The following is a 25,696-nucleotide window of genomic DNA, read 5'->3' on the forward strand; positions in this document are numbered from 1 at the left end:
TAAAATGTCACCTGCCAAGAAAATGAAAAAAAATCATTAAAATGAAATTTCCACATTCTTCCTCATGGGGCTATCAATACTGTACAAGCCATTTACCCTAGAAGAGGCAGGGCAAGAAATGGAAGCCAAAAACCTCTCATATTTCCAGGTTCTTACTCAACTTTACAGTAACCAAAAAAATTCTATGAAATATAGTATCTCTTCAGCCACCAGCTTCATAGACTCCACTGCAGTTAATTTCAGGTAAAATTTTTTGGGGTTACTGACTGTGTGTGGAAGGACTTGTGATTAGTAAGACACAAAAGGTAAAACAAAGATGCCTATATACTTTGAAATAATTAGTTTTATATAAATTATGTCATTTTTTTCTCACAATTTTATTATAAGTAGATAATATATTATTTACAGCTGAAAAATTAGAACACTCTAATCAGAGAAATTAAAGACCTCATTGATGAGGCTAAAATCTTCATCTTCAGGTTTTCTTATATATACATTATGTACTTTGAAGTTAGCAGACAGGAAGCAACCCCAGCTCATTCTTACCTAAGTGACCTTGAGTGAGTTATTTACCTTCTCCAAACTTTAATTTCCATAGATAGAAATAAAAAAAGGAATTTCAACCTTATAGTTTGGGTTAGGTTTCTCTTAAATAGGGCATAAATATACCTGTTTCATTGCAAGAATTCAGTATTCCTCAATTCCCTCTCTTCATCACTTTTCTTTGTGAAAATAAGCCACAGAAGATATATACATTGTGTCTGTAGCATAAATGGCCCAACATGGGTCTATTCATGAACTCATGAAATGTCTACTCCCAAAATGTCATAGCTTCAACTAACATAGTAATATGCTAATTTTTTAAATCTGAAATTTAGACACTGTAAAGATATTCTTAAATGTGAAATAGTAAATACATTTATTACCCAGAACTCTATTTAGTAAATCAAGGAATTTCCCAATGCTTCTGCTTGGGTACCAGATAAGACCCATCAGTGCTCAAAAAAACTCTGAGAAGGAAGTTTCTTTTAAATAAAAAAATTATGTCCAGCATGATCTCAGTTTTAATTGAATTTCATCCTAACTTAAGCATTATCCTAACATTTAAAAATCTGAGGAAAAATTAAAACAAAAATGCCTAGTAGACCCTTTACTAACTAAAATGGATGGCTGTGTATCTTCTGTGTTTATATTTATTAGATCTTTGTGCAGGATAAAATATCAATGTATCATTTGAGTAACTGAAGTAGGCAAAATAATCCTTAACTTTACAAGGGTTTTAGTTTCCTTTTAAAAACCAAAGGAAAAGTTAAGGAAAGAGTAATACAGGACACCATACCTTAGACTATTTCTCCTTATAATGTGAAATATTAGTCATTGAATTGGTAAGAATTTCCACCTAGCAATTAGCTCTGATAACTTAATGGGGAGGAATTTAAGTAATGACAGCCACACCACCTCTCCTATCCAATCCATGAGATTGTGAGGAGGCTTAAATAATCAAACACTTTAATTAACCTTAAACAGACAGAATTTTAAGTTTCTACACAGGATATAATATTGGACAACCTAGAGGAAAAGGAAAAAATTCCTAGAAAAATATAATCTTCCAAGATATACCCAGGAGGAGAAATAAATCTGAACAGACCAATTATCAGTAACAAAATTGAACTGATAATCAAAAAACTCCTAAAAAACAGAATTCCAGAACCAGATGGCTTCATAGCTGAATTCTATGAAACATTTAAAGGAGAGTTAATACCCATCCTTCTTAAAGTATTCCAAAAGGTAGAAGAGGAGGGAATACTTCCAAACTCATTCTATGAAACATCAATTTAATATCAAAACTAGACAAAACACTACAAAAAATTAAATTATAGATCATATCTCTGATGAACATAGAGGCAAAAATCCTCAATAAAATATTAGCAAACCAAATTCAAAAATACATCAAAAAGATCATCCATCACAACCAAGTGGGATTATTCCAGGAATGCAGGGAAGGTACAATATTCATAAGTCAATCAATGTCCTACACAACATTAACAAAAAGAAGGATAAAAACAATGATCATCTCAATAGAAGCTGTAAAAGGTTTTGACAAAATTCAACATCCATTCATAATAAAAACTCTCAACAAAATGGATAGAGAGGTTATTTACCTTAACATCTTAAAAGCCATATACAATAAACCCACAGCTAACATCATACTCAATGGTGAAAATCTGAAACCTTTTCCTCTAAGATCAGGAACAAGACAAGGATCCACTCTCCACTTTTATTCAACATAGTACTAGAGGTCTTAACCACAGAAGTCAGACAAGATAAAGAGATATAAAGCCTTCAAACTGGAAAGGAAGAAGTTAAACTATCACTATTTACAGATGACATACACAGAAAACCCTAAAGACTCCACCAAAAAACTATTAGAACTAATAACTGGATTAAGGAAAAGTTGCAGGATACAAAATTAATGCATAGAAATCTGTTGCACTCCTATATACTAACAACAAAGTAGCAGAAAGAGAAATCAGGAAAACAATTCCACTACAACTGCATCAAAAAGAACAAAATGCCAGGATTAAACCTACAAAGGAGGTGAAAGACCTGTACCCTGAAAACTGTTGAGACACTGATGAGAGAGATTAGAGAAGACACAAATAAATGGAAATCTATCCCATGCTCATGGAGAGGAAGAATAACATTGTCAAAATGGCCATCCTGCCCAAAGCAATTTACAGACTCAATGCAATCCCTATCAAAATACCAAAAGCATTTTTCAATGAACTTGTGCAAAAAATCCTAAAATTCCTATGGAAGAGCCTGAATATCCAAAACAATCCTGAGAAAGAACAAAGTTGGGGTATTATGCTCCCTGACTTCAAACTATACTACAAAGCAATAGTGCTCAGAACAGTATGTTACTGTTACTAGAACAGACCTATAAATCAATGGAACAGAATAGAGAGCCCAGATATAAACTCTCATATATATGGTCAATTAATATATGATAAAGGAGTCATGAATATACAGTGGAGAAAAGACAGACTTTTCAATAACTGGTGTTGGGAAAACTGGACAGCTACATGCAAGAGAATGAAACTGGAGTACTGTCTAACTCAATACGCAAAAGTAAATTTGAAATGGACTAAATACCTGAATGTAAGACATGGAACCATAAAGCTCTTGGAAGAAAACATAGGCAAAAATCCTTTGAACATAAGTATGAGCAGTTCTTTCCTGGCCACATCTCCTCAGACAAAGGAAACAAAATAAAAATTGATCAAGTGGGACTACATCAAACTAAAAAGATTCATTACAGCAAAAGACACCATCAGCAGAATATATTCATAATTGATTTATCCAATAAGAGGTTAACTTCTAAAATATATACAGAACTCATATGCCTCTACACCAAAATGTCAAATAATCCCTTTAAGAAATGGGTGGTGGTCCTGAACAGACATTTTTCCAAAGAAGAAATACAAATGGCCAACAGGTACACAAACAAATGATCCATATTGCTGATCAACAGGGAAATGCAAATCAAAATGACAATGAGATATTACCTCACACCAGTCAAGAGTGGCCACTATCCAGAAGACATCTTCGAAGTTCTATGCATTTTATACTTCAGTGATAATGTAACTCTTGCTGATTTTGAAATGTTTCTGGACTGTCATGAGTTCTACTTCTTCCCAACACATCCCTTTGATGGTATCTCTACAAATTCTTCAGCATCTGATTCTAGATTATTTTCTCTGTGAAACATTTTCTTTACTTTTATTGCTTTTTGTCTCTCTGCTCAGCTTCTCTAGATCCTTGTGAAAATTACTGGTAGAGCTATTATCAAACTGCTTTTCAATTTGTTTTAAACTCCTACCCAGTAACTTATGAGTTCTTTTAACTCAAAGACTTTGTTTAAATCAATTTTGTATTCTTAATACTGATCTTGGCTTCTGATATATAATGGAGACTAAGTATATGAAATAACGAATGGGAATGAAAGAATTAATAAAAGCATGAATAAATTAAAAATTATTCTATTTTATAATCGATATGCAAAACACACTAAGCTTGTTTCACAGCATATTTCTTTGTTTAATACTTCAGCACAAATCAGGTTATTAATATCCTGAGGTGATGATCTGAATTTATTGACAGTGTTACTATGGAGCTTAGCTAATGTTAATTTTTCTAGTAAAAAACAGGGAAACAATATTGTTAAATTGTCTTTCTTGTGGAAAGGAAAAAAACACCATGCTGTTGACTGGAAACTGGAGAATAAGCTGCCAAGATTTTTGAAATGTTTGAAATTATTTCAAAATCTGTTTTAACTTTCCAGTCAGCATTTTGTGTAATTAAAAAAATGAACATCTCAAGGCATTTACTCTGATACCAAGCTGTGTGTTTTCTTCCACCTCTAGAGGTTTTCAGAATCTAAAGAGACATTGGAAAAGATGCTTGGCGAGCAGGTGGAAAACACATTAGAATAAAACTATTTTCTTCAGGTTGAAGTATATTTCAAAAGTAATTGATTTGTCACTAATAAAGAACATTAGACATAAATATATCAGGACTAGAAATAATGCAGAGACCCTTTTGGTTCATATTTTATAACCTTTAAGTAGCTTGCACTTTACCAGCATTTATTTCTCTGATTATTTAGGGGGAGAAAACCTCCTCACTTCGTAGTTCTCTACAGTCCTTTTCATGAAACAGAAATAATTGAAATTTATAAGTGAATAGAACAGAGAAGAAAATAAATTATTTTCAAATTGGATAAATATGTGGTTTGATGGAAACTACATCTTGGAAAAAGATAGAGAAACAACCCCCTTTTCAAATTACCACCTCTAAAAAACAATATTAAAGTGGTCAAGCAGAGCTCTCCTCATTCATTCTTGGGACACATATTTTCAGGAAATAATAATTCCAAAATCTGTAATTACTAAGGTTGTCATCTTGCCCTTTATTTTAATAGTCTTTAAAGGAATGAGACATAATACACAGCTGAGGCCTAGATGAAAAAGTGTCACCAAGAATATATCTTTAGCAAACATAGTCATAAGATTCTATTGTTATGGATTTATTAGAATGTGGCAATGTATGAATTGATTTAACCTTATGCTGTAAATATTTTAGCAGAAATTGAAATATAAAAATGTGAAGTGACTTGATAACAAATGAACTATCTATATTGTTTATTCTTTCTTTACAGAAGATTTCATGAAAGATTAATTCATGATGAGATTTAGAAAATTAATGAGCCCAGATCTCTAGGTGAATCATCTTTTTGCCACATTTTAAAAGTGTTTGTATGCTTCGAAACACTTAATCTAGGAGGATATTCTGAGTGGCAGTTTGGGCATTTTACTGAATATTCAGATAGTATAGCTAATGCTACTTGGACTTCTTTAAGGTCACATTCATTTTTATGCATGGACACTTTGTGTATAACTGTTTCCTTTGAAACTTTATCACTATTCAATCCAAATTCAATTTAAGCTTTTCTGATCCTTGCAGAAATTCACTTATCTTAAAACGTACTGTCAGTTGTACCATAAATTCAGTTTCTTTGGGGGGGAAAAGTGACTACTTAAATACTATCTTTTTGTTTTATTTTATTCTTCAGTTCTTCACCCCTATTTAGATTACTTTCTGAAGAGAAGAGAGATGGGCTGCCTACCATGATTAGTCACAGGCAGTGATGGTGGGTCTAACTGGTACACTGTGCTGACCTTCGCCAGGTGGAATGCCCGAGAATAGACTCATTATCTCAGCAGCATTGTTATTTCTGAATGCTTACCCCCACCTTCCCTAGGGCTTTTGATACGTGGCCATTGAATGAATACAGGTCCACTGCTTTCTATGGAAAATAAAAATCGGTAGGGAAGCTTGTCCAATAGTACCTGATGGTCTTTAGTGGCTTCACACATTACATTTGCTTACACATTTATTTGAAACTTCCTATGATCACTTTTCATTCTGGAAAAAAAAATCTTGTATATTTAAAAGATGCTAATTCTGGAAGTAGCTTTATGGGACTGAACTACACAGTTAATCTATACAAACTGACAAGTGAAGGTAGTGAAGCATTTTAACATATCTCATTAAAAGCGAAAGTAGCTAGGCAAATTTTAACATATCTCATTAAAAGCCATTTACTTAGACTCTCCTTATTTCAAGATATTTAAATGATTCTAAAATACCAAAGTTTGGTCATCACTTTCTGAATGTCTCTGTGGATGCAGATAAAGACAGAATCTGGAGTCTCTGTGGAGGCAGCTTGCCTTCATATGTTTTCACTCATTTAGCACTAACTGAGTTTTACAAAAGTTTAGGTGGAAAGTGAGAGTCTCTAAAACCTGTTCTCTAATAACAGGATGGTGTGGTATATACAGATAGAGCCCAAATGGGAAATAGCAGGGTACACAGACATCACAAAGCACCTGTTAATACCAAAATGAATTCCCTTCATCCTTTAGTTTCTATGAGGTGTTTTTCCTTGACCTTTCATTGGTTCCGATTACTCCTGTGAATTTTGTTATCACATGCCATGTAATTCATCGTGTGCCAGTGGTGAACAAAGAGAGCTCCACTTATTTATGTTTGTTTTTTACCCACAAGAGGATTGGCAGTGTTACTTTTAATTCATGTAAAGAAATGGCAGCTTTTTCACCACAACTAACCCCATTTTCCTCTATAATGAAGTTTCTTCACCACAAACACTCATCACTGTTCCAGCTGGGATTGCCATGAACATTTTGCATTATCTTTAGAGCAATTTCAAGCAGATCCAGCCATTAAAGCTTCATGCAAATCACAACCAGTTTAAGTATCCACAGTTTTCAGGCAAATCCAGGGATCTTTAAATACTTGTGCTATCATGTCACCCTGTATTTTATGGGTGTGGTCTGTTTAGGTGTCACACCAAGTATCTTTAAAGATGACTGGCCTTCTGAGCTCCAAAAACAATGTGTTAGAGTTTGGCAGCCATCTTTTGATATCTGTTCTGGTAAATCAGAGAGAATTAACAACAGAATAACCTAGAATTGTGATTTTATATTTCTAGAAGCCCCTGATATACTCATCAAATATCTCACCATGAAATGTTTAAGCAAGCATGAATTTTTTCAGTATGAAATGCTTATTTTTTTTCTAGAAAGCATAAGTTGTGACAAAACACATATATCTGTGTGTGTGTGTGTGTGTGAGAAAATTGTGAATGTAGAACACAGAATCTTACTGGAAAGTACCACAGCCAGAGCCAGATATTTTTGTCTGTGACACCTGACAATATTCTGCAAAAAGAACTCCAATCTAATAGAAATTTTCTAGAAAATTGGAAAAGAGGAAAGATGACACCCTAATATATCTAGGATATATTCAATACCAAATCCACATGATGACTACACAGGAAATTTAAAGGTTCACTTTTGTTCATGAACATAGATAGCAAAATCCTACAGAAACTGTTATCATGCTAAACCAACAGTAACACAGGAAACATCGGGATCATTTCCTTAGTGTTTATAACAGGAATATAAACTTGGTTTAACAGTAGAAAATCAAGTAATAAAGCTCTCCATAGTAACTTTTAGATGGAGAACATTATATAAACATATCAAAAGATACAGACATATTCAACAAGTTCAACATTCTTTCATGATTAACAAGAGCAGCAGCAGTAATTACCACTTTTTAGGAAAACAGGAACGGAAGTGACCTTCGCCTACAGATTAGAGGCATCTAAAAAATCCTACAGCAACCTCAAACTTACGGTGACGTGGTAAAATATTTCACTTAAAACAGCAGCAGTACAAAGGTACACTGGGGTTTTTACCTTTTGGCTAGAATCACTACTTTCACTCTGTACTCCAGTTATTGTGTTACTACATGACAGTAAGGGAAGAAATGCAGATATGAAAAGCATATTGTTTGGGCAAATGGTAACCAAAACTCTCATTCTTTACATATAATATGACTTTCTACATAGAAAACCTAATAGAATGTACAGAAAATTTAATAAAATTAGTAAGCAAATTGCTTTGACTTAACATTTAATAAAAGTTCTATGAGGTTTGTATAGAATGAATTATTAAATTTAATCAAAATATATTAAAGCAGTTTTAAATATAAGGAGAGTATAATGTGATCATACATGAGGAGATCTTAACCTAAAATTGTTTATTTTCCCCAAAAGCTTGAGTAGATTTCATGCAGTCTCAGATAATCAGCAACGGTATCATGGACTGGACATGAAAACTGATTCTAAATCTATGTAGAAGAGTATTGGACCAGGAATAAGGTAATTCTGATTCACTCCAAAAAATCCAACTGGGCAGATTTTCCCTACCAGATAAGAAGACATACTGTAAAGACCTAGTTACTAAGTCAGCATGGCTGTCGGAGAGATAGAAACAAGACCAATGGAGTAAAAGAAGGCCCCAGAAACCGGCCAACAGATTCTTATCTATAGGGAATTTGATTTATGACAGTCAGTATTGAATATAAGTGGGGAAATCAGTAACTATTCAATAAATAATCCTAGGATGCTTGTTGACACATACAGGAAAATCGAATTGCATTTATTGCCAAATGCAAAAATGCATTAGAGCTGGATTAAAAAATAAGATGGGTAAAATTATTAAAAGTGTAGAAGACAAAAAAGGAGAATATATATTTTTACTTCAGATTAGAAAATTTCTCAGAATGAAAAAAAGTGATAAATTTGGTATACTGACATCAAGAATTTCTGCTTGACAAAGGACACCACCATAAAAAACTAAAAGGCAGAAACTGACCTTGGAACAAATACCTGCAATACATACAATTGACAAATATTGATTTCCACATATATAAAGAACTGAAACATCATAAAAATGATTTTAAAAGCCAATAAAAAATGACTAAGAACTTGGAGCGACACCTCATATAAGAAGGATCATGAATATCCAATAACCATCTGGAAAAAAAAGAACTCAACTTATTGGTAATCAAAATAAAGCAAATTAAAACTGCAATGTGGAATCAAGTTGAGCCCTCTGGTCTTGAAGAAACTTTGAAGTCAAAGCATACTTCTTATAGGAGGGCAACGTTAGATTCTTAAGACAATAAAACATACAAAACATAAAGAAAACAATTGATAAATTTGACTACATTAATATAAATTTTTTCTTGATAAAAATAAGTTTCTAAAAATAGTTTCTAAACACTATAAGAAAAGTTAAGGACAAAAAATAAATACAGATATCTACAGTACTATAACTGACAATTACCATACAGAAAATGTAAAAAGCTCCTGCACAGCAATAGGAAAACAATAAACTTAAAAAAAAAGATAAAAAATATGAATGGGAAATTCATATAAAAAGAAACCCAAACAGTTAAAACACTAGGAGAAAAAAACCCTCCACATTACTACTCATCAGGACATTATAAATGAAAACAGAAAAAAAGAGATGTAATTTTATTTGAATCTTTTCTAGTGACCAGGATATTAGAAAAGTTGTGGGTCATGCTGGTTTGTATTGCCGTCATGGCTGAGATAAACTGCTGTCCACTGTTTTTCACTTCAGGCTGACAGAGAACGGATGCCATTATGTCGGTGTTTGGAAAGTAATTTAAAGCTAGCTTATAGAAAAGGCGTGTTCCACTGAAAATAAGGCCTTTCTGTTTGAAGTAGGCAACTGTTCATTTCAGATAGCTGTTTTAAAATAACACATTGTGTATGTCTTACCAAATTTCCATGCTTGTTTCAAATTGCAAAGGTTTTGTTTTTTACTGCTGATAAAGAGACTAAAATCCTACATGACATAAGAAAATAGAAGTCAGTCTCAAAGTTAGGTTTACATTTTCTGTTCAGTTAGATTCTTGTGTGGCAATATTTATTTTGTCAGTTCACTCCACAAAGTATCAGAAAGTGTTTTGTTTTGCTTCTGGAGTAACATTGATCAGGGCCCATGATATAATAGGAAACTGAGTTTACTGTCAATTTGTTGTGTCACTAGTACAATGTGACAGTGAGTAAGTCATTTAAGTATTTGAAATCTTACTTTTCTTATATATAAAATAAAAACTCTGTGTCCTCTCTACCTCACAGTACTCTGCATATCACTTGAGATTAATAGCTCATGTCCAGAGCCATGATCAAAACCTATGTGTCTTGTTCTCTGGACAAAATGGTTAAGTGGCTCACATCTGATTTCAGCCACAGTCGCAGAGGACTGTCCCAGGCACGCCAGATGCACGCTCACTGCATCCCACACCCCAAGCATGTGCTGAGTGTCTCTCTGCCGCCCTGGACCCCACGAAGCTCAGCTGCCAGGCGGTCATACTCTGGGGGCAGCCTCTCCACTAATGTGGGGGACAGTAGCTGACTGGACCCACCCCTTTTGGGTCTTTCAGCTGGACAATTATGAGAGGCATGTTAGAAATTCTTTTCAGTTTAGCCTCATTTTGAAGAAGAAGATACTCTGACCTAATTTCAATAATTTCAAGTCATTTGGATAGCGTTTCCTCATACGTACTATTATTGGCCCTAGATTAGCCTTATGAAATCAGACATTAATAGATGAAGAAACTGATAACACTCCACTACTACCACCACCACGTGACTACCACCACCACTGCTTCTACTACTAGTGTTACTACTACTGCTACCAGCAATATGGATGACCATGGGTAGCAGTTATTGAACATTCAAACTACTTTGGTCATGTGCTAAGCACTGAACAAATATTAAGTCAAATAAAAGAATCCTTACAATAAAAATCTGAGATAAATTTTTAAAGTAATATCCTCATTTTACATCTGAAGAATTGAAGGCACTGAGAGGCTCAATAACTTGCCCAAAGGCATACAGCATTTAGTTGACTCAAAGTTAGAAAAAGTACAAACTAATTACTGCCTGAGCACAGATATGCTCATTCCTGGTTCAGTACATTTTTTTCATTACCAAGTCTGCATTTAAGGAAGCAAAAACCTATACCTATCATTCAGGAACTCTCTATTTAGTGAGTAAAAATATTGTTTGATGAAATAGATCAGTTATCAATTAGTGTGACAGCAGAATAATCCTCTTCCTGCCTCCTTCCCAAAGGGCCACATCCTATTCCCTGACACCTGTGAATATGTTACCTTAAAAGCAAAGGGGAACTTAGATGTCAGTGAAATTGAGAATTGCTTATCTGGTCACTTTAAAATAGGGAAATTATCTTGGATTATCGAGGAGGGTCCAAAATAGGTGTCTTTGTGTTGTCACAAAGATCACTAGAAAGGAAAGAGGTAATGAAATAAATGAATAAATGAATGAAATGAAATAGGTGAAGGGAAAAACAACTATTGAGAATGTTTGATATCTTGATCGAGGCAATGGTCATGTGAGTATATACACATGTCAAAATCCATCCAGCTGTATACTGAGATTTGTGCATTTCAATGTATGTACCTCAATATAAGATTAAAAAAAAGAAGAAGTTGTAGAAGGTCAGTCAGAGACATGGCAGCATGAAGACTTGGTCTGCTACTACTGGTTGTGAAGATGGAGGAAGGGGCCCAGAGCCAAGGAACGTCAAGGGCATCCAGTAGCTAGACAAGAAAAGGAAAGGGATTCTCCCAGAAAGGAGCACAGCCAGGCAAACACCTTGATTTTAGCCCAGTGAAGACCATTTCAGACTTCCAACATGCATAGATGAAGACAATAAATTTGCATTGTTTTAAGACACTAAGTGTGTGTAATTATTACAGCTGCAACAGGAATTCAATGCAACTAGTTAGTAATTGAAAAATGTAGGCAAACCATTCAAGCTCGTAACGTCTTTTTTCTTCCTCCTTCTCTCTGTCCCTTCTTCACTCTCTACATTTATAGTGAAATGAAAGATTTTTGTCTTGGTTATTACTTATATAAACATGGATATTTTATCCACTTATGCAAAGCACAGCAACACAAAACTTCACCGGTGAAATTAGGAATACAATTTATTTTGACACACTCTAGCAAGTTCCTTTTGAAGATAAAAGTCAGTCTGATTAATGAACATGTAGTTGACTTAAAACTAAAGTCAGTTTTCTCAAATCGCAATAGAACTTTCAAATTGCAGACCAGGATTATATTACTGTTTTTCCAAAGTAATTATAACATCAATCATTTATCTCAATCTCTTCCTTTGACATTGTTTGGCATATCCTAAGCTTTCAATTTACAGAGCTCCACAAAGATAGGGAGGTTATCCCAGGAGCTCTCAGTGATTTAGTTGAGAAAGTCAGATATATAGTATCTAAGTATGTTCATTCCTCCTCACCTCTATTGCCAGCCTATTAAATAAATCTGCTTGAAATAATGACCTAGCTATTAAATAAATCATATCCTAGAAGTTCTTCGTCTTGTTATAGGTGTTCTTATTTAGGAACTGAAGATATTATATACATTTGCACATATGGACATAGATAAAATCAAGTAGGAATGAGACTGGACTACAGTGAAGAAAAACAGATCTACCCCCTGGTTGGTCATTAATGGCTGTGTTTATTTTGTGCAAATCATGTAATCTGAGACTCAGTTTGTAGAATCAGGGTAATACACATCTCCCTAAATACTGAGGAGTAAATGAGTTAATGCAAATGATGATACTTTGTTAATACAAAGGTTATGCTAATGTTATTAATTTCATTATTTTGATTAGTTGTGATACTTTATTTACTTTGTTTTTAAATAAACATGTACATTAAATATAATAATACATTTCCTATATTTATTTTTCATTTTACTTTTCCTTCTTGGTGATCTCACATCATTTTCACTTAAATACCTCTGAAAGGCCTACTAAATCACTTTTATTACATTGAATTGAATATTGCTAGTATTACATAAAATGGTCAATACTACTCTGTGTGTACGAGAGAGATGAATGGTAAACAATTAAATTTAGAATATCTTTATAATAAATTCTACAAGAAGAAGAGTCTCATTTTATTAATACATAATTCTACAGGAATGCCATCATGTCTGTTACAATAACAATAATAATTGCTTACATTCATTAACTTACTATGTGTCAGGCATCATGCTTTACAGGGATCAGCTCATGTTAATTCAATGAAAATCCAATGAGGTATTATTATTTATTATCTTCATATTTTATAGATGAGGAACTGGTGACTTTGAAACCTACTAACTAAATTGCCCATGATTACTCTTCTAGAAAGCAGAATGTTAACACTAGAGGCAATGCTCTTAATTATTACACCTTAAATCCCTCAGTACTTCCTTCCTGCACTGTTCCTCTCTGACCCCTACTCCTCCTTCCCCTTCTGACCCTTCAAAACAGCTACATTATTATAAAACTGAATATATTTGTATTCAGTGACAGGTTATCATTGTCTATAACTTATTTTGTAGAATAAATCCCTGATAGCTAGTTTTTAGTAGGCCAAAGTTATAATTTTCTTTTAGTGTTTTCCATCACAACAGTAACAAAAAAATGACTAACAGTCATTGTCAAATTGTGGATGGAATCTGCAATAATGAAATAGTATTGGGATATAATTTACTTATTTGGCTTAGAATTTCAGTGTGTACAGTTTCCTCTATTTTTTAAAATTATTTTTTGAAATTATTTTTTAAACAGTTTGTGATTTAAAGAAAGGCACTTAGTAACATCATATCTGTAAGGTACAACCATTTTTATCACTTTGGACTAATAGTTTGTGTTCTTTCTTATATGAATTTTTATTTGATTCATGATGAGCAATGTAAGTATGGACTTATGTTCTGTAGAATGCTCATGATTTTGAAGACTGTCATATGGCTATCCAATCAGAAAACACATGTGATATAAGTAATGTTAAAAATTATTTACAAGAAGAATATATGCAATTTAATCTTGGGATAGACTGGTCAAGTCTCATAGACTCTGAGCATCTTCTTCTATATTTCTTTTTTTCAAACCAGTTGTTTGAGAAACAACTCTTTACACCATTGCAGTATTTGTATTCAAATCATAGTGGGATTTGCAGCCAATATAATGGGGCAAGAAAAAGAAATAAGGGGCACACAGACTAAAAAGGAAGAAATAAAACTATCTACAGACAACATGACTATCTATGTAGAAAATCCCCCAAATCTGAAAAAGTTCCCTGTAACTAGTGAGTTTATAAAGTCATGATGCAAGGACATAAGTGCAATACATGAAAATCAATGAAATTTTATGTATTAATAATAAATGTACAGAAACTAAAATTAAAAATGCTATGTAAATCAATTACTTTAAAGAAAATTTAGAAAGTTAACAAAATATGTACAGTATGTATATGCTGAAAAAAAACGATGTTCTTGAAAAATATCAATGAAAACCAAAATAAATGGAAAGACATAACATTTTCATGGACTGGGAGACTCAATATCATAAAGATGTCAATTCTCTTAAAATCTCTGTATAAGTTTAATGCAATTCCTATCAAAATATAAGCAAGTTTTTTTAGACATAGAAATACATATTTTGAAATTTATATGTAAAAGTATAAGCCCTAGTATAGCAAAAACAGTCCTGAATATGATGAATACATTTGGAGGATTCTCTTTACCATATTAAAGCCTCCTTTATAACTACAGTCATCAGGATAGTGTGATATTGTCAGAGGGATAGACACCCACTCAATGTAGCAGAATAGAGAATTTAGAAATAGACACACGTATACCCAAGTGATATTTAACAAAGCTGCAAAAGGAATTCAATAGAGGAAGGGAATGCACTGGAGTAATTGGAAATTCATAGGCAAAAAGAAATCCACACACACACACACAAAAACACCAGAAAGATAACTGACCTAAAATTAATATCTTACTCAAAAGTCAAATAAAAATATCACAGACTTAAATGTAAAATGAAAAAGTATGTAATTTTCAGGAAAAAAGTAGATAAAGTCTTTGGGATATAGAGTAAGGGAAAACGTTCTTAGTATTGATATCAACAGCATGATCCATGAAAGAAAAAAAAATTGATGGCACCTTATCAAAATTTAAAAATTTGTGTTATGAAAGACCCTGTAAAGAGAATGAAAAGAAAAGCTCCAGAGATGGAGAAATATTTGCAAATTGTATATCCAAAAAGGGACTAGCATCTAAAATACATAAAGAACTTTCAAAATAACAGTAAACAATCCAATTATAAAACAGACAACAGATTCCGTGTAGACATTTTACTGAAGTGGATATATGGCCGGAAAATAAACCCATGAAAATATGTTCAACATCATTAGGCACTTGGGAAACATAAATTAAAAGTATAGTGAAATAATTACTGCACAACTATCACTACATCACGAGACAGTTTTAGACTTAAAAAAAAATGACAGTACCAAAGCTGTAGATGACGCAGAATAACTGAATTACTCAACATTGCTGGAAAGACTCTAAAATGTTACAGCTTCTCTGTGAAACAGGTTGGCAGTTTCTTATGAAACAAAACAGACATCTGCCATATCACCCAGTAATCACACTCTTGGGACATTTTTCCAGATAAATGAAACTTGCATTTTAAATGTTCATAGTAGCTCCCTTCATAATAGCCAAAATCTAAACAATCCAGATGTTCTTTTGAATGGTTAAATAAACTGTGGTACGGTCATACCATGGAATACTACTCAGTCATGAAAAGGAATCAGCTACCAATATGTTCAACAACTTGAATGAATCTCCAGGGAATTATGCTGAATGGGGGGAAAAAAGTCCCCAGAGATCACCACTGAATGATTCTGCATGCAACATTCTTAATATGAGAAACTTCTAGAATTGCGGAACAGTAAGTGATTGCCAGGGTTTATTATGTTATTCAAACTTATACTTTTTTATTTGAAATGATTTTAAGCCTAAAGAAAAGTCAAGAGTATAACTTTAAAAACTCTTGTATATCATTTGCCAAGGGCCCCTTCAAGTTTTGCTAAATGTGACGGGCTTTAAAACATGCCTGAAAATTCTTTACTACTCCATTCATAAAATAGTGGAGGCTGTTTTAGAAAATTGAATAGTATCGTCCTGACCCTCTCTCTCATTCTCTGAGGGCTTACCCTTCAAACCCATGCATCATGAAGTGAGGAAACTGAGGTACGCGGGAGGGTCCCATGAAGGCGTTCTGGCAGGCAGCCCATCTCAGGTTTCGGATGGCAGCTATTACCAACGTCCAGGCGTGTGCGTGAGCGAGCATTCAGAGGACACCAGTTTGCAGCCTGAGCCACCTTCACTGCTGCCAGGTGGAGGGGCCAGAGTGGTTCTCACCAAGCCCTGCCCAAACCACAGGTCGGGAGCCAAGCATTTGCAATTGTTGTTTGAAAGCCATTGAGTTCTGGGGTAGATTTTTACACAAAATTAGATAGCTAGGACACCAGTTCATATTCGATAACTAGAACACCAAGTGTACCATATCTTGTAGACAAAGGACCCAATGTAGAGTCGCACAGTACACTGAGTAAGCAAATACCTCATTTCCTTCAAGAGGTCCTCAATATTTTATGACCTTAATATCTTGTAGAGTGCCTTTCAATCACTATATACCTTCTCATGATTCCTCTTGGGTGACATGCTTTTGTTTGGAGTAATACAGAAGAGGTCTTCCCTCTCTCCTTACTGCAGCCTGTCTAGGTATTACATTATGTCTATTTGTCCCATGACTAGTGATGTTAGCTTTTGCTATTCAGTAAGATGGTGACAGAGTACACTGTTGTAGAGTCATTTTTTCCATTTTAAAATTAATGTTTTTGTTCTAAATGTGCATGGCAGCTATCTAAAATTCAAGCTTCATCTCACTTTCTCCCACTAGTTTTACTATCCATTGATATTTTTTATTGGAAATAATGATAATTCCAATGGCTTTCAAATGGTGCTTTTCTAATCCCATAAGTGCTTCCACATTTTTAGTTGGCATTCCACTGTGAAGAAGACATTTATCCTTTCCTACTTATTTATTAATTCAATATGGGTTCACAGATTTCTATTTTATTCACTAAGGCAGATTTCTTATTTTATTAAAGGTATTGATGATCAAACTGTCTTCGGGATTCCCTTTATAATGGCTTCTTTTTGACATGTTTCCATCCTTAACTGAGCATTTCTTTACTTTTGGCACAAGAAAGGCACAGCTCACTTTATTTGCTTCTTGCTCCAGCTTTAGTATCAGGCATTTTTTTCAATAAGTCCTTAATTCTTTTTACTGGGGAATGGTATTTCTAAATAAAACCTGACAACTAGTTGTTTTAATGCTACTGGAGTCACTAACCCCCAATCATTCCTGTAGACAGTGCTAGGAAATGCATGTCTATATATGTAATGAATACATATTCACTCACATTTTTGTCTGTGTTTATTTCTCTACTTACCCTTATGTATTGAAAATCATGAGTTCACACCAGCACTTCCAATCCGACACCTCCCAGTTAATTCTAGTTTACCTTTTCCATATCTGTACCACCCCTCTTCATGAGTGAGAAACCTCTCTCTTCTAGATAAGAAGACATCAATATTTAATTACTGGCTCAAGCCACACACGGAGCCCATCTTATAAGCTGACAGGCCCTCCCCACCTCTGATGCCCTCCTCACTTGGGCTCATGTCCCCATCCCACTTCCTTCCCAAGCTACACTGACACCATTCTTGCATTACTGACAATGCCACTGGCCTGTCTTTTCGGCCTCCACCTGCTGGTTCCTGCTTCCACTGGCCTGTTTTGCTCTTGGCTGACTGCCTTCCAGGAGGAAAGGAGGGAGGGAAGAAAAGAAGCATCTGTTCTTCTACTATCAGCCTCTTGGGTCTTCTGTCTACATCTATAACTATAGGCCTTCGACATATAAATGGAGATGCAAATAGTCAAGTGTTTTCTACCCTGAATATCATGTAACACAATTACTTAATTTTAACTTATTTTCATACCGACTTTGTCTCTACCAGCTCTGAAATGTTGTTTCATTCTCCAAATTCACCTCAGCCTTTAATTTTCTGGACTTGATGTTTGTTTGGGATTTCTCCGGTATTTCAGTGTCAAATGCCTATATTAATTTTGGCTCGACTCCTTTCATTCAGCTATGGACATTCTAAGTTGCCCAAAAGTAAAATTTTCCAGTTTAACTCTCCGGAACTCGGTCCTTGACTTCAAGTATCTGGAGATGCAAAGGGATGAACAATTGAGTAAGCTGACTGATCGAACTCGTGTATGTTGCAAACAACTAAGACAAATGCCACGTTAAAGTTATTAAGAACCTTCTTAAGTGAAGTTTTCGTTTGATGAAGATGGTAACAGAGAGTGAAGATATGGTCGTGACTTACTGAATTACATGAATAGCAATGACTTTTAGAAAACAAGTATGCCAGAAATAAATGCATAGGAGTCCTCTGCAATAGGTGAGATGGAATAATGAGATTCTGTGGAGTATAAATTTAAGAAGAGTGTAAATTTAAGGTGTTGATATTGTCTAACAGACAATATATTAAAACTATGCCTTTTTTCTTTCTTTCCCACCAAAATGATATATTAGTATTCTATATTATTAAAACACTGCCTGTTGCAGAAATGGTTCATTTTCTCACTTAATCTGTTCTTTTATTAATAGGAGTCCCAACTCTAAGTTTTAACAAAGAACACAGCCACTCTTTAGAGCTAGCACTACTCAGTGAACCCTGTCAATTAGACAAAAGCACATGTCTACATTTTGGCCAATATATAAGTGATGAGTGTTATATTGAGGTTGTGATAGTCCAAGAACAAACGTTTTTTTCCCCCATCCCTCCTATTTTTCTGACTTCTCCCATGCTGGAATGTGAAGATGGTGATAGGGACAGCCTCAGATTTGTGGAGAAGGGTGACACCCTGGCCCAGAAGGTTTCAGGTTCGTAAGGTTAAGCGACCCAGGTCACTGGGTGCCTCACGGAGCCTGCCTATGTCTGCACTGTCAAACAAAAGGAAAATAAAACTCATACTGTTTGAGTTACTGTACTTGGGGGATATCACTAGTATTACTTATCCATTTTCTTCTCTCCTTTTTACATTTTCTCAAGAAGTCTTCAGATATCTCTAAATATCTCATAAAATGTACAATTTTTCATTTCTAACATTAAATATACAATTTCCACTTCATGTCATTTCAACTCTTGTGTTTTCTTCCTTCATCCACTATCCAATGTTTTTTAGTCTCCTTTACAAGCATATATTTTAAAAATATCAAGCAAGTTAGGAAAACAGTAAGGGCATTTTAGAAATCATTATATAAAAGTATTTATCAAATGCCAAATTTGTGCCAGGATTGGTCCTAAGTGATTTTCATATCTATCTTTTCCCTTCACCAAAATCATATGTGGTAGGTGTTTCTTATAATTGCCTTTTAAAGAAAACACAAATAGGCTTAGAGGGACTCAGTAATTTATACAGAATGGCTGGCAGAATGCTGACTCCCCTTACCAAGGTGCCCACGCCCTAAATCCTGTAGACTGTGGATATGTTACATGGCAGAAGGGGTTTTACAGCAATTAGAATTACTAATCAAGTGACCCTAAAATAGGGAGATTACCCTAGATTATCCAGATAGCTGGACAGTGAAATAAGGCAATGTAATCATATGAGCTATTAAAAGCAGGTAACCCTTTTCCAGCTGTTGGCAGAAAAGGAAATAAGTGAGAGGCAGCGGGAGGTGAATCTGGAGAGACATGAATCTTGAGAGGGGGCCTCAACCCTGTGTTCTTGGAGGCAAGACACCTGGGAAGCATGACGAGGAATATGGGGGGCCCGTAGGAGCAAAAGCCAGCTCCTGGCTGAGAGCCAGCAGGGAAACAAGGACTGCAAGCAATCCTAGCAGGCCTTATTCCATAAGGGATGCACTTCTTGAGTTTCCTTGATATATAAGAAAGTCATGATATAGAAGAAAGCAGACTATTCACTTACACAACGGCAGGATAAATTATATCTCTGAAATACTTCATGGATGTATGGCCCATAGCTATACAAAAATTTAAACATCAGTGGAAAATTTTAAAACCAATATACAGAGATGTTGATGCAACCTCATCCCCCCTTTTTAAAGGAGCTGTCTTCTTTTGCAAATTTCTCTACTTTTCTATTACACAATCATATTTTTGGGAAGTGTTAACAAAAGTAGGAAACATTTAAATGAGAGCTTGGAAAAATAACGTAAGTTACAGAGAGGACTGTTGGTAAGGTGCTCAGAGGAAACAGCGTATTTTTTGTAGATGGTATAGTTCCTTATTTACACATTTTGAAACCTGCAATCAGTGTTTCTCTGGATATTTGGCAGGAAGGTGGTATAGTTTCAAACTCTAGTATCTCTAAAAGCCTTATGGTCAGTAACTTTAGAAAACAACTAGGGAACGGAGTTGAGTGACTCCTCTGTATACAAACCTAAAATGCCACACCAGAGAAAATTAAGTGATTGAGCATGACTTTTTTAATCACACTTCTTCAAGTGCTATTCAGACCCAGCAGCTCTGCTCTGCTGGCTGAACACTGCCCCCGGGGCATTTGGACAGCTCAGAGGGGTAATGTCCGACCTCCTAGTTTGATTCCAAGGTTGACCCTGTTGCAGTGTACCCTTTTAACAAAGAACAAGGGTATAGAAGAATAGCTAATAAAAACAATCCAGAAAATATTGATTTCAGTCCAGAAGTATATTGTTTAATTTCAAAGACGGATTTTCAGAGAATCCTTTCTTCTGTTCTCAACCAAGCATAGGAACTTGCCTGTCTTTCCAATCATTCAGTTAGAAAAGAGACAAAGAGTGATACTGTTGGCCTCCAAGGAAACCCATGGGCAGTGCATGCATGCACAGCTGGGATCCACTGTTTTTTTCAGATTGCCAATTTTAATTTCTACTGCCTGAAACAAAGAGGTATCTTTCCGCCTCATACATTGAGCTATTTTATCTTTTCTCTCCTAGGTCAAACAGAGGTTTAAGTCCAACTAATTGCTTTTAATTTAACAAGAAGGTATTCTACAGGACTAAAGTCTTTCACTTCATAAAGTCAAGTGTCTTATACTTGCTCTTTGTTTTCTGAGTTAATATACTACTTGGAGCACAAATGAAAGAACAAATTGCAGCTCATGGATTCTGCCCCAAAACACTAAGTTTAAGAGTTGTCTGAGGGTCAAGGTTCATAGCTTTTATATGTTTACCTGGTCTCAAAAGATAATTGCACTGAGTAATTTCATTGGCCAATATTAGGAAATACAACATGAAAATAACATTTTCAAGGATGCATATGTAAGCTAACATGTAAACCTCCCAAATAGCCAGAGATACAGAGGGGGTATGGTAAAGTCAAATAAGCATATTCAAATTAACATTTAAACAAACTATCACTGAACAAATCAAATAATGTCAAGGGTAAAAAATTTTTAATTGTAAGCACATGATTGCTTAACACAGTGATGGGGTGCTGAGGGGTGGTGATGTTCAGGCAACTGCTTGCCATTTTGCTTCCACTGAACCCAAGGAGTATTTAAATGCAGGTAAATTCCTGCTACTTTCTAGGCAGAGTAAATATAAATATTCAGAGGTACACTAGATCTATGAATGATTTTAGTCATAAATGATTTTGCCTCAGGTGATTCTATACAGACACATTGTCTACATAAATTAACCCACCTCTGTCACCTTCAAAGAGAAATCCATGTACAAAATGCCATTCCTCATAAAGTATAATTTTAATTCCTATATATATATTGCTTAAATAGAAAAATTCTGTGCCACAAATTAAAAATTCTAGGATAAACTTCATAAAGATCTCTTGTCCATGTAACTTTGAAGTGTTGTCAGCACAGCTGCCTAATTTATAAGACGCACCCTGCAGTCAGTGTCTCTTTGTAGTGTTATTTGTCAAATGATTCAAGCACTGCTTTAAAGTATATATGTGAGGCTACTCATCAATCCCAGTGCCCTTAAACTGCATACTATGCTATGCACAATTTTCTCCTCTAAGCATGTGAAATTCTAAATTATATTTGCCTTTGATATATTTATTTTCCTTTATTTTAGAAGTATTGCAGGAAGGAATAAAGCTACTATAAAGTTAAAATATGCAATAGTCTTGTAAAGGAGTAAGGACCTAGTAGGAATTTAAGAGTGCATGCACAAGTGTGTGTGTGTGTGTTTAGGTATGTATGTGTCTGTGTGTGTCTATGTGTGGGGGGGGCTCTTCTGTGAGAAAAGGAAATGTGACTGGGCACTGAGGGGATTCTAGTCCAATTAAAATATTCCAGAAGAAAGCACTTATTTATTAACAATGTGGAACCTCTTATATAACCACATCAGGTTAAAATCAGGGTTATTTGTTATAGGCACTTCCTTCTTTCATCCTAACCAACCAGCAACTCAAATGTTAGTACCAAGTACTAAGTGTTATGGTTCAATCCCTCACAAAAATCTGCCAGGGTTCTGCAATTAGGGCCCCAATGTTGTATTATTTTATCATTTAAAATATTCTGGAAGCATATGATAAGTTTGATTAATTTTCTGAGATAACTGGAAAATATAAATCAATTCACAGCATTTTGAAGAACAAACTCACAGCTATGTGCATATGCTTGAGACAGAGCAAGAAATGGAAAAAGAGAGTCAGTATGAGACGTCTGTACTTGTCCCTCTATACAAACCTACACACCACGTGTACATCACACACCCAACCCACACTCACACACAGGGGCCGGCAGAATGCGTAGGTCAGCAGAGATGACTGCCTGAAGGCAGTTCATTAAAGAGCAGGACAATTTAAATTTTCAGGGAATACTTTCTCCCCTGATTAAACAGTTCATTGGCAGAAAATGAGGAAAATAAAGGTAAGTAGCCACCTATCTTAAAGTCAAACCTAAAAACTAGCTTATGGGTTTTTTTTGTGAGGACAGCATTTCACTGCAACCATTATGTGGCGAGTCAAGGTCATATGAAGGCCAGAGGAAGGTAGAATTCCATGAAGTCATTAAAGCTACCAAGAGCTCTTGAATTTCCTGTCACTTATGAAGACAAAGTACCCAGTGGGAATATCTGAAAATGGGTGAAATAATTTTTGGATAAGTGTATAATATTCTAAAAGCCATCTCAGGATTATATTGATATCAAAGCTGATAACCAGTAGGCATTACTAAGGTTCAAAGGGTATTAACAACTGAACTCCCATCTGGCCGGCTCCCTGAGTGCATTTCCACCTGGGTCCCCCACTTTCCTACCAACCAGCAACTCAAGTGTTAGTACCAAGTCAACTGGCATGCCATACCAACCAACGATCCCATTGTTTTTGTTTTGGCCCCTGTCCTCAAACTTAGAACCCAGAAAGGTCCGTTTTTGTCCTATGTGCCTGCTTCCTGTCCTGACCTTTCCAGGGAGTCTTCAGGGGGACAGGGAGAGGAGGCAGATGTACAGTCACAAGGACTGCCCCCACGCCCCACCTGTTGGCACAGGACGCCACGGAGGACAGTCCAGATGGTGGCAGTGGGCTGTGACTCAGCCCAGGGAGTCCAGGGTAGACCTGCAGTTACCAATCCCTGTTGAGTTTCATGGCCATTTAGCAGCACCCCTCTCCTGAAATCCACACAGGCCCTCTGGCCAGGGGGACGAGTAATAGTCATAGTATTTTTACTAATAAAAATAAAGAGCTAACCTTTATGATGTCTTCATTATGAACCAAAACCTTTCTAAACAACACACACGTGTGTAATTTGAGCACTGAAGTTATCATCTCACTGAAGTTATTGTTACTGTTTCAATTACTGAGATGAAGGAAAATCAGATGCATAGAGTTTATTAAACCACTGAGCGGTAGGGTCAAGCTTCCCCGTAACAGTACCAAGAGCAGAGGCGGAAACCACACTCACTGCTTTCCCACGGGCCACGGGACCCAGGGTGACTTAGCAGACATGGTAGACATTCCATGAGCTGTTCCACACATTTGGGAAACGCTAAATCAAACATGTTTGTTATGTGTTGTTTTGTTTTTAACATAGGCCTCTGGGTATTTTTAAAGTATTTTATTAAAATAATATTCATTATGGTTGTAAATCAAGTAATTCAAAAGAAATCGTATTTAAAATGGTCTTCAAAAAGTTCTTCCTCACTTCCATCCCTGCTTTTAACTTTGCTTTTTAATTTCAATTGGCAATTGGCTTTAATAGCCCTAAAGTTAGAATGAACACTTTAAGAAATAATATGCAATTGGCCCTGTATCTTGATTTATATACTTTTGAGGATAATATGAGCCCTAAAGAATGAGAATTTAGTTTACTTATATTTTAACCTATCCCTTGCTTCATTCTAAAGTTGATATTTACATTTTAGTTCTTTTACATATCTTTTAGCTCTCAAATAACACCTGGGGATTTTATTCGTCTCTCACCTTGGCTAGCTTCACTCAGTGTCTGCGCTCCCCTTTCTCGCCTGCCATCCACACCACTGTGCCCCACCTGCCCCTGCCTGAGACTCTGAGCTTCACCTTCCCATCACTAAGCACAGTATTTACATCTTCTTCCACAGCCGCAACCAGTACCTCCTATTTGAAGGCTATTGGAAAATCAAATGGTGTGATATCACAATACTACGTGAACTCAATTTTAGCCATGGGCTTCATACATCTTATAAAGCAGCTTCTCGTTCAGTTGCATATTCGTGAAAGAAGTACACGGTGTTCCGAGCCTCAATCTACAGTACCTGTAACTTTCAGCTTTTCGGCCCCAATGGTAATCTCATCTTCATCTGCCGAAAACAGCACCCTGCCATCTTCACTCGCTCTCACTTCAAATCTCTTACACTGAGCTTCCACAGCATCAGCTCCTAAGGTCAGAGGAAAGGTTTACAAATGAAACTGGTGTGCAGAAACCATTAACATGTATTTTCTTTAGTAAAAGAAGAGAAATCCATATATTATTTAATTTATCTCTGCAGTATGTTTTATACCCGAATTAATATTTATTTACTGTTATCCTTTTTAGGAGGCTGTCTAATTTGGTAGAAAATTTGCTGGGCAAAGATGGTTGGGAATATATCTAACCTCTAAATCCCTGACACGGTTTGTGCGTTTAGCCCGTTAAAAAAATCCTTGCATATATACAAGGAGCAATGATGTCTGCTGGGTTCTTAGTTGCAGCCTGAAGACTTGGAGTTACACCTGGCATGTGCCGGGTGCTCAGGAAGTACTTGTAGACTGAATGACTCTCCTGTCTTCTCTCTGCAAGCAGACAACAGCATTCATACTTGCTACATCGCAAGGTATTTGTAAAGCATCATTCAGTTATGAGCCTATAGTTACTATTTCATGTATTCTAATGTTGAAATCTATTCACCCTTTACTATCACTGAATTTGATAGTCAGTTTGGTAAATATGCATCTAATCTTGAAAATATTTCTATACCTGTATATGCTTGGTTTTTCAGAGCACTCCCATGTATCTTATAATCAATAGATATCTTGATTTATTAAAATATAGTATTAAATATAATTACATCATAGAATTGGAAATCTATTGCCAACTTATTAGACAATGTTGCATATTAGTCCATCCATCAACCACAAAGTCAGCTCTCATATTTGGAAAATATAATTAATTTGAAAGAAGGGCTTCAACAAGAACAAGAAATTAGTCAGGGGATGAGAATTTGCTATTTCCATAATATCAGTTTATTTCTTTTGGTATAACACATTTGTCATATAGAT

General features: G+C 35.3%; 1 protein-coding gene across 4 annotated transcripts in view; it reads right to left on the reverse strand.

The window, feature by feature from the left end:
- Positions 1-25,696, reverse strand: part of SGCZ (sarcoglycan zeta) — an 849,975-nt gene that overhangs the window by 21,895 nt on the left and 802,384 nt on the right. For all 4 annotated transcript variants that reach the window (XM_073219083.1, XM_073219082.1, XM_036997286.2 and 1 more), the window contains one exon: positions 24,694-24,816. In XM_073219083.1, the coding sequence (XP_073075184.1) occupies positions 24,694-24,816 (123 nt within the window). The remainder of the gene's footprint in view (positions 1-24,693; positions 24,817-25,696) is intronic.

Source organism: Manis javanica, chromosome 12 (genome assembly GCF_040802235.1).
Source record: "Manis javanica isolate MJ-LG chromosome 12, MJ_LKY, whole genome shotgun sequence".
NCBI classification, from domain to species: Eukaryota; Metazoa; Chordata; class Mammalia; order Pholidota; family Manidae; genus Manis; species Manis javanica.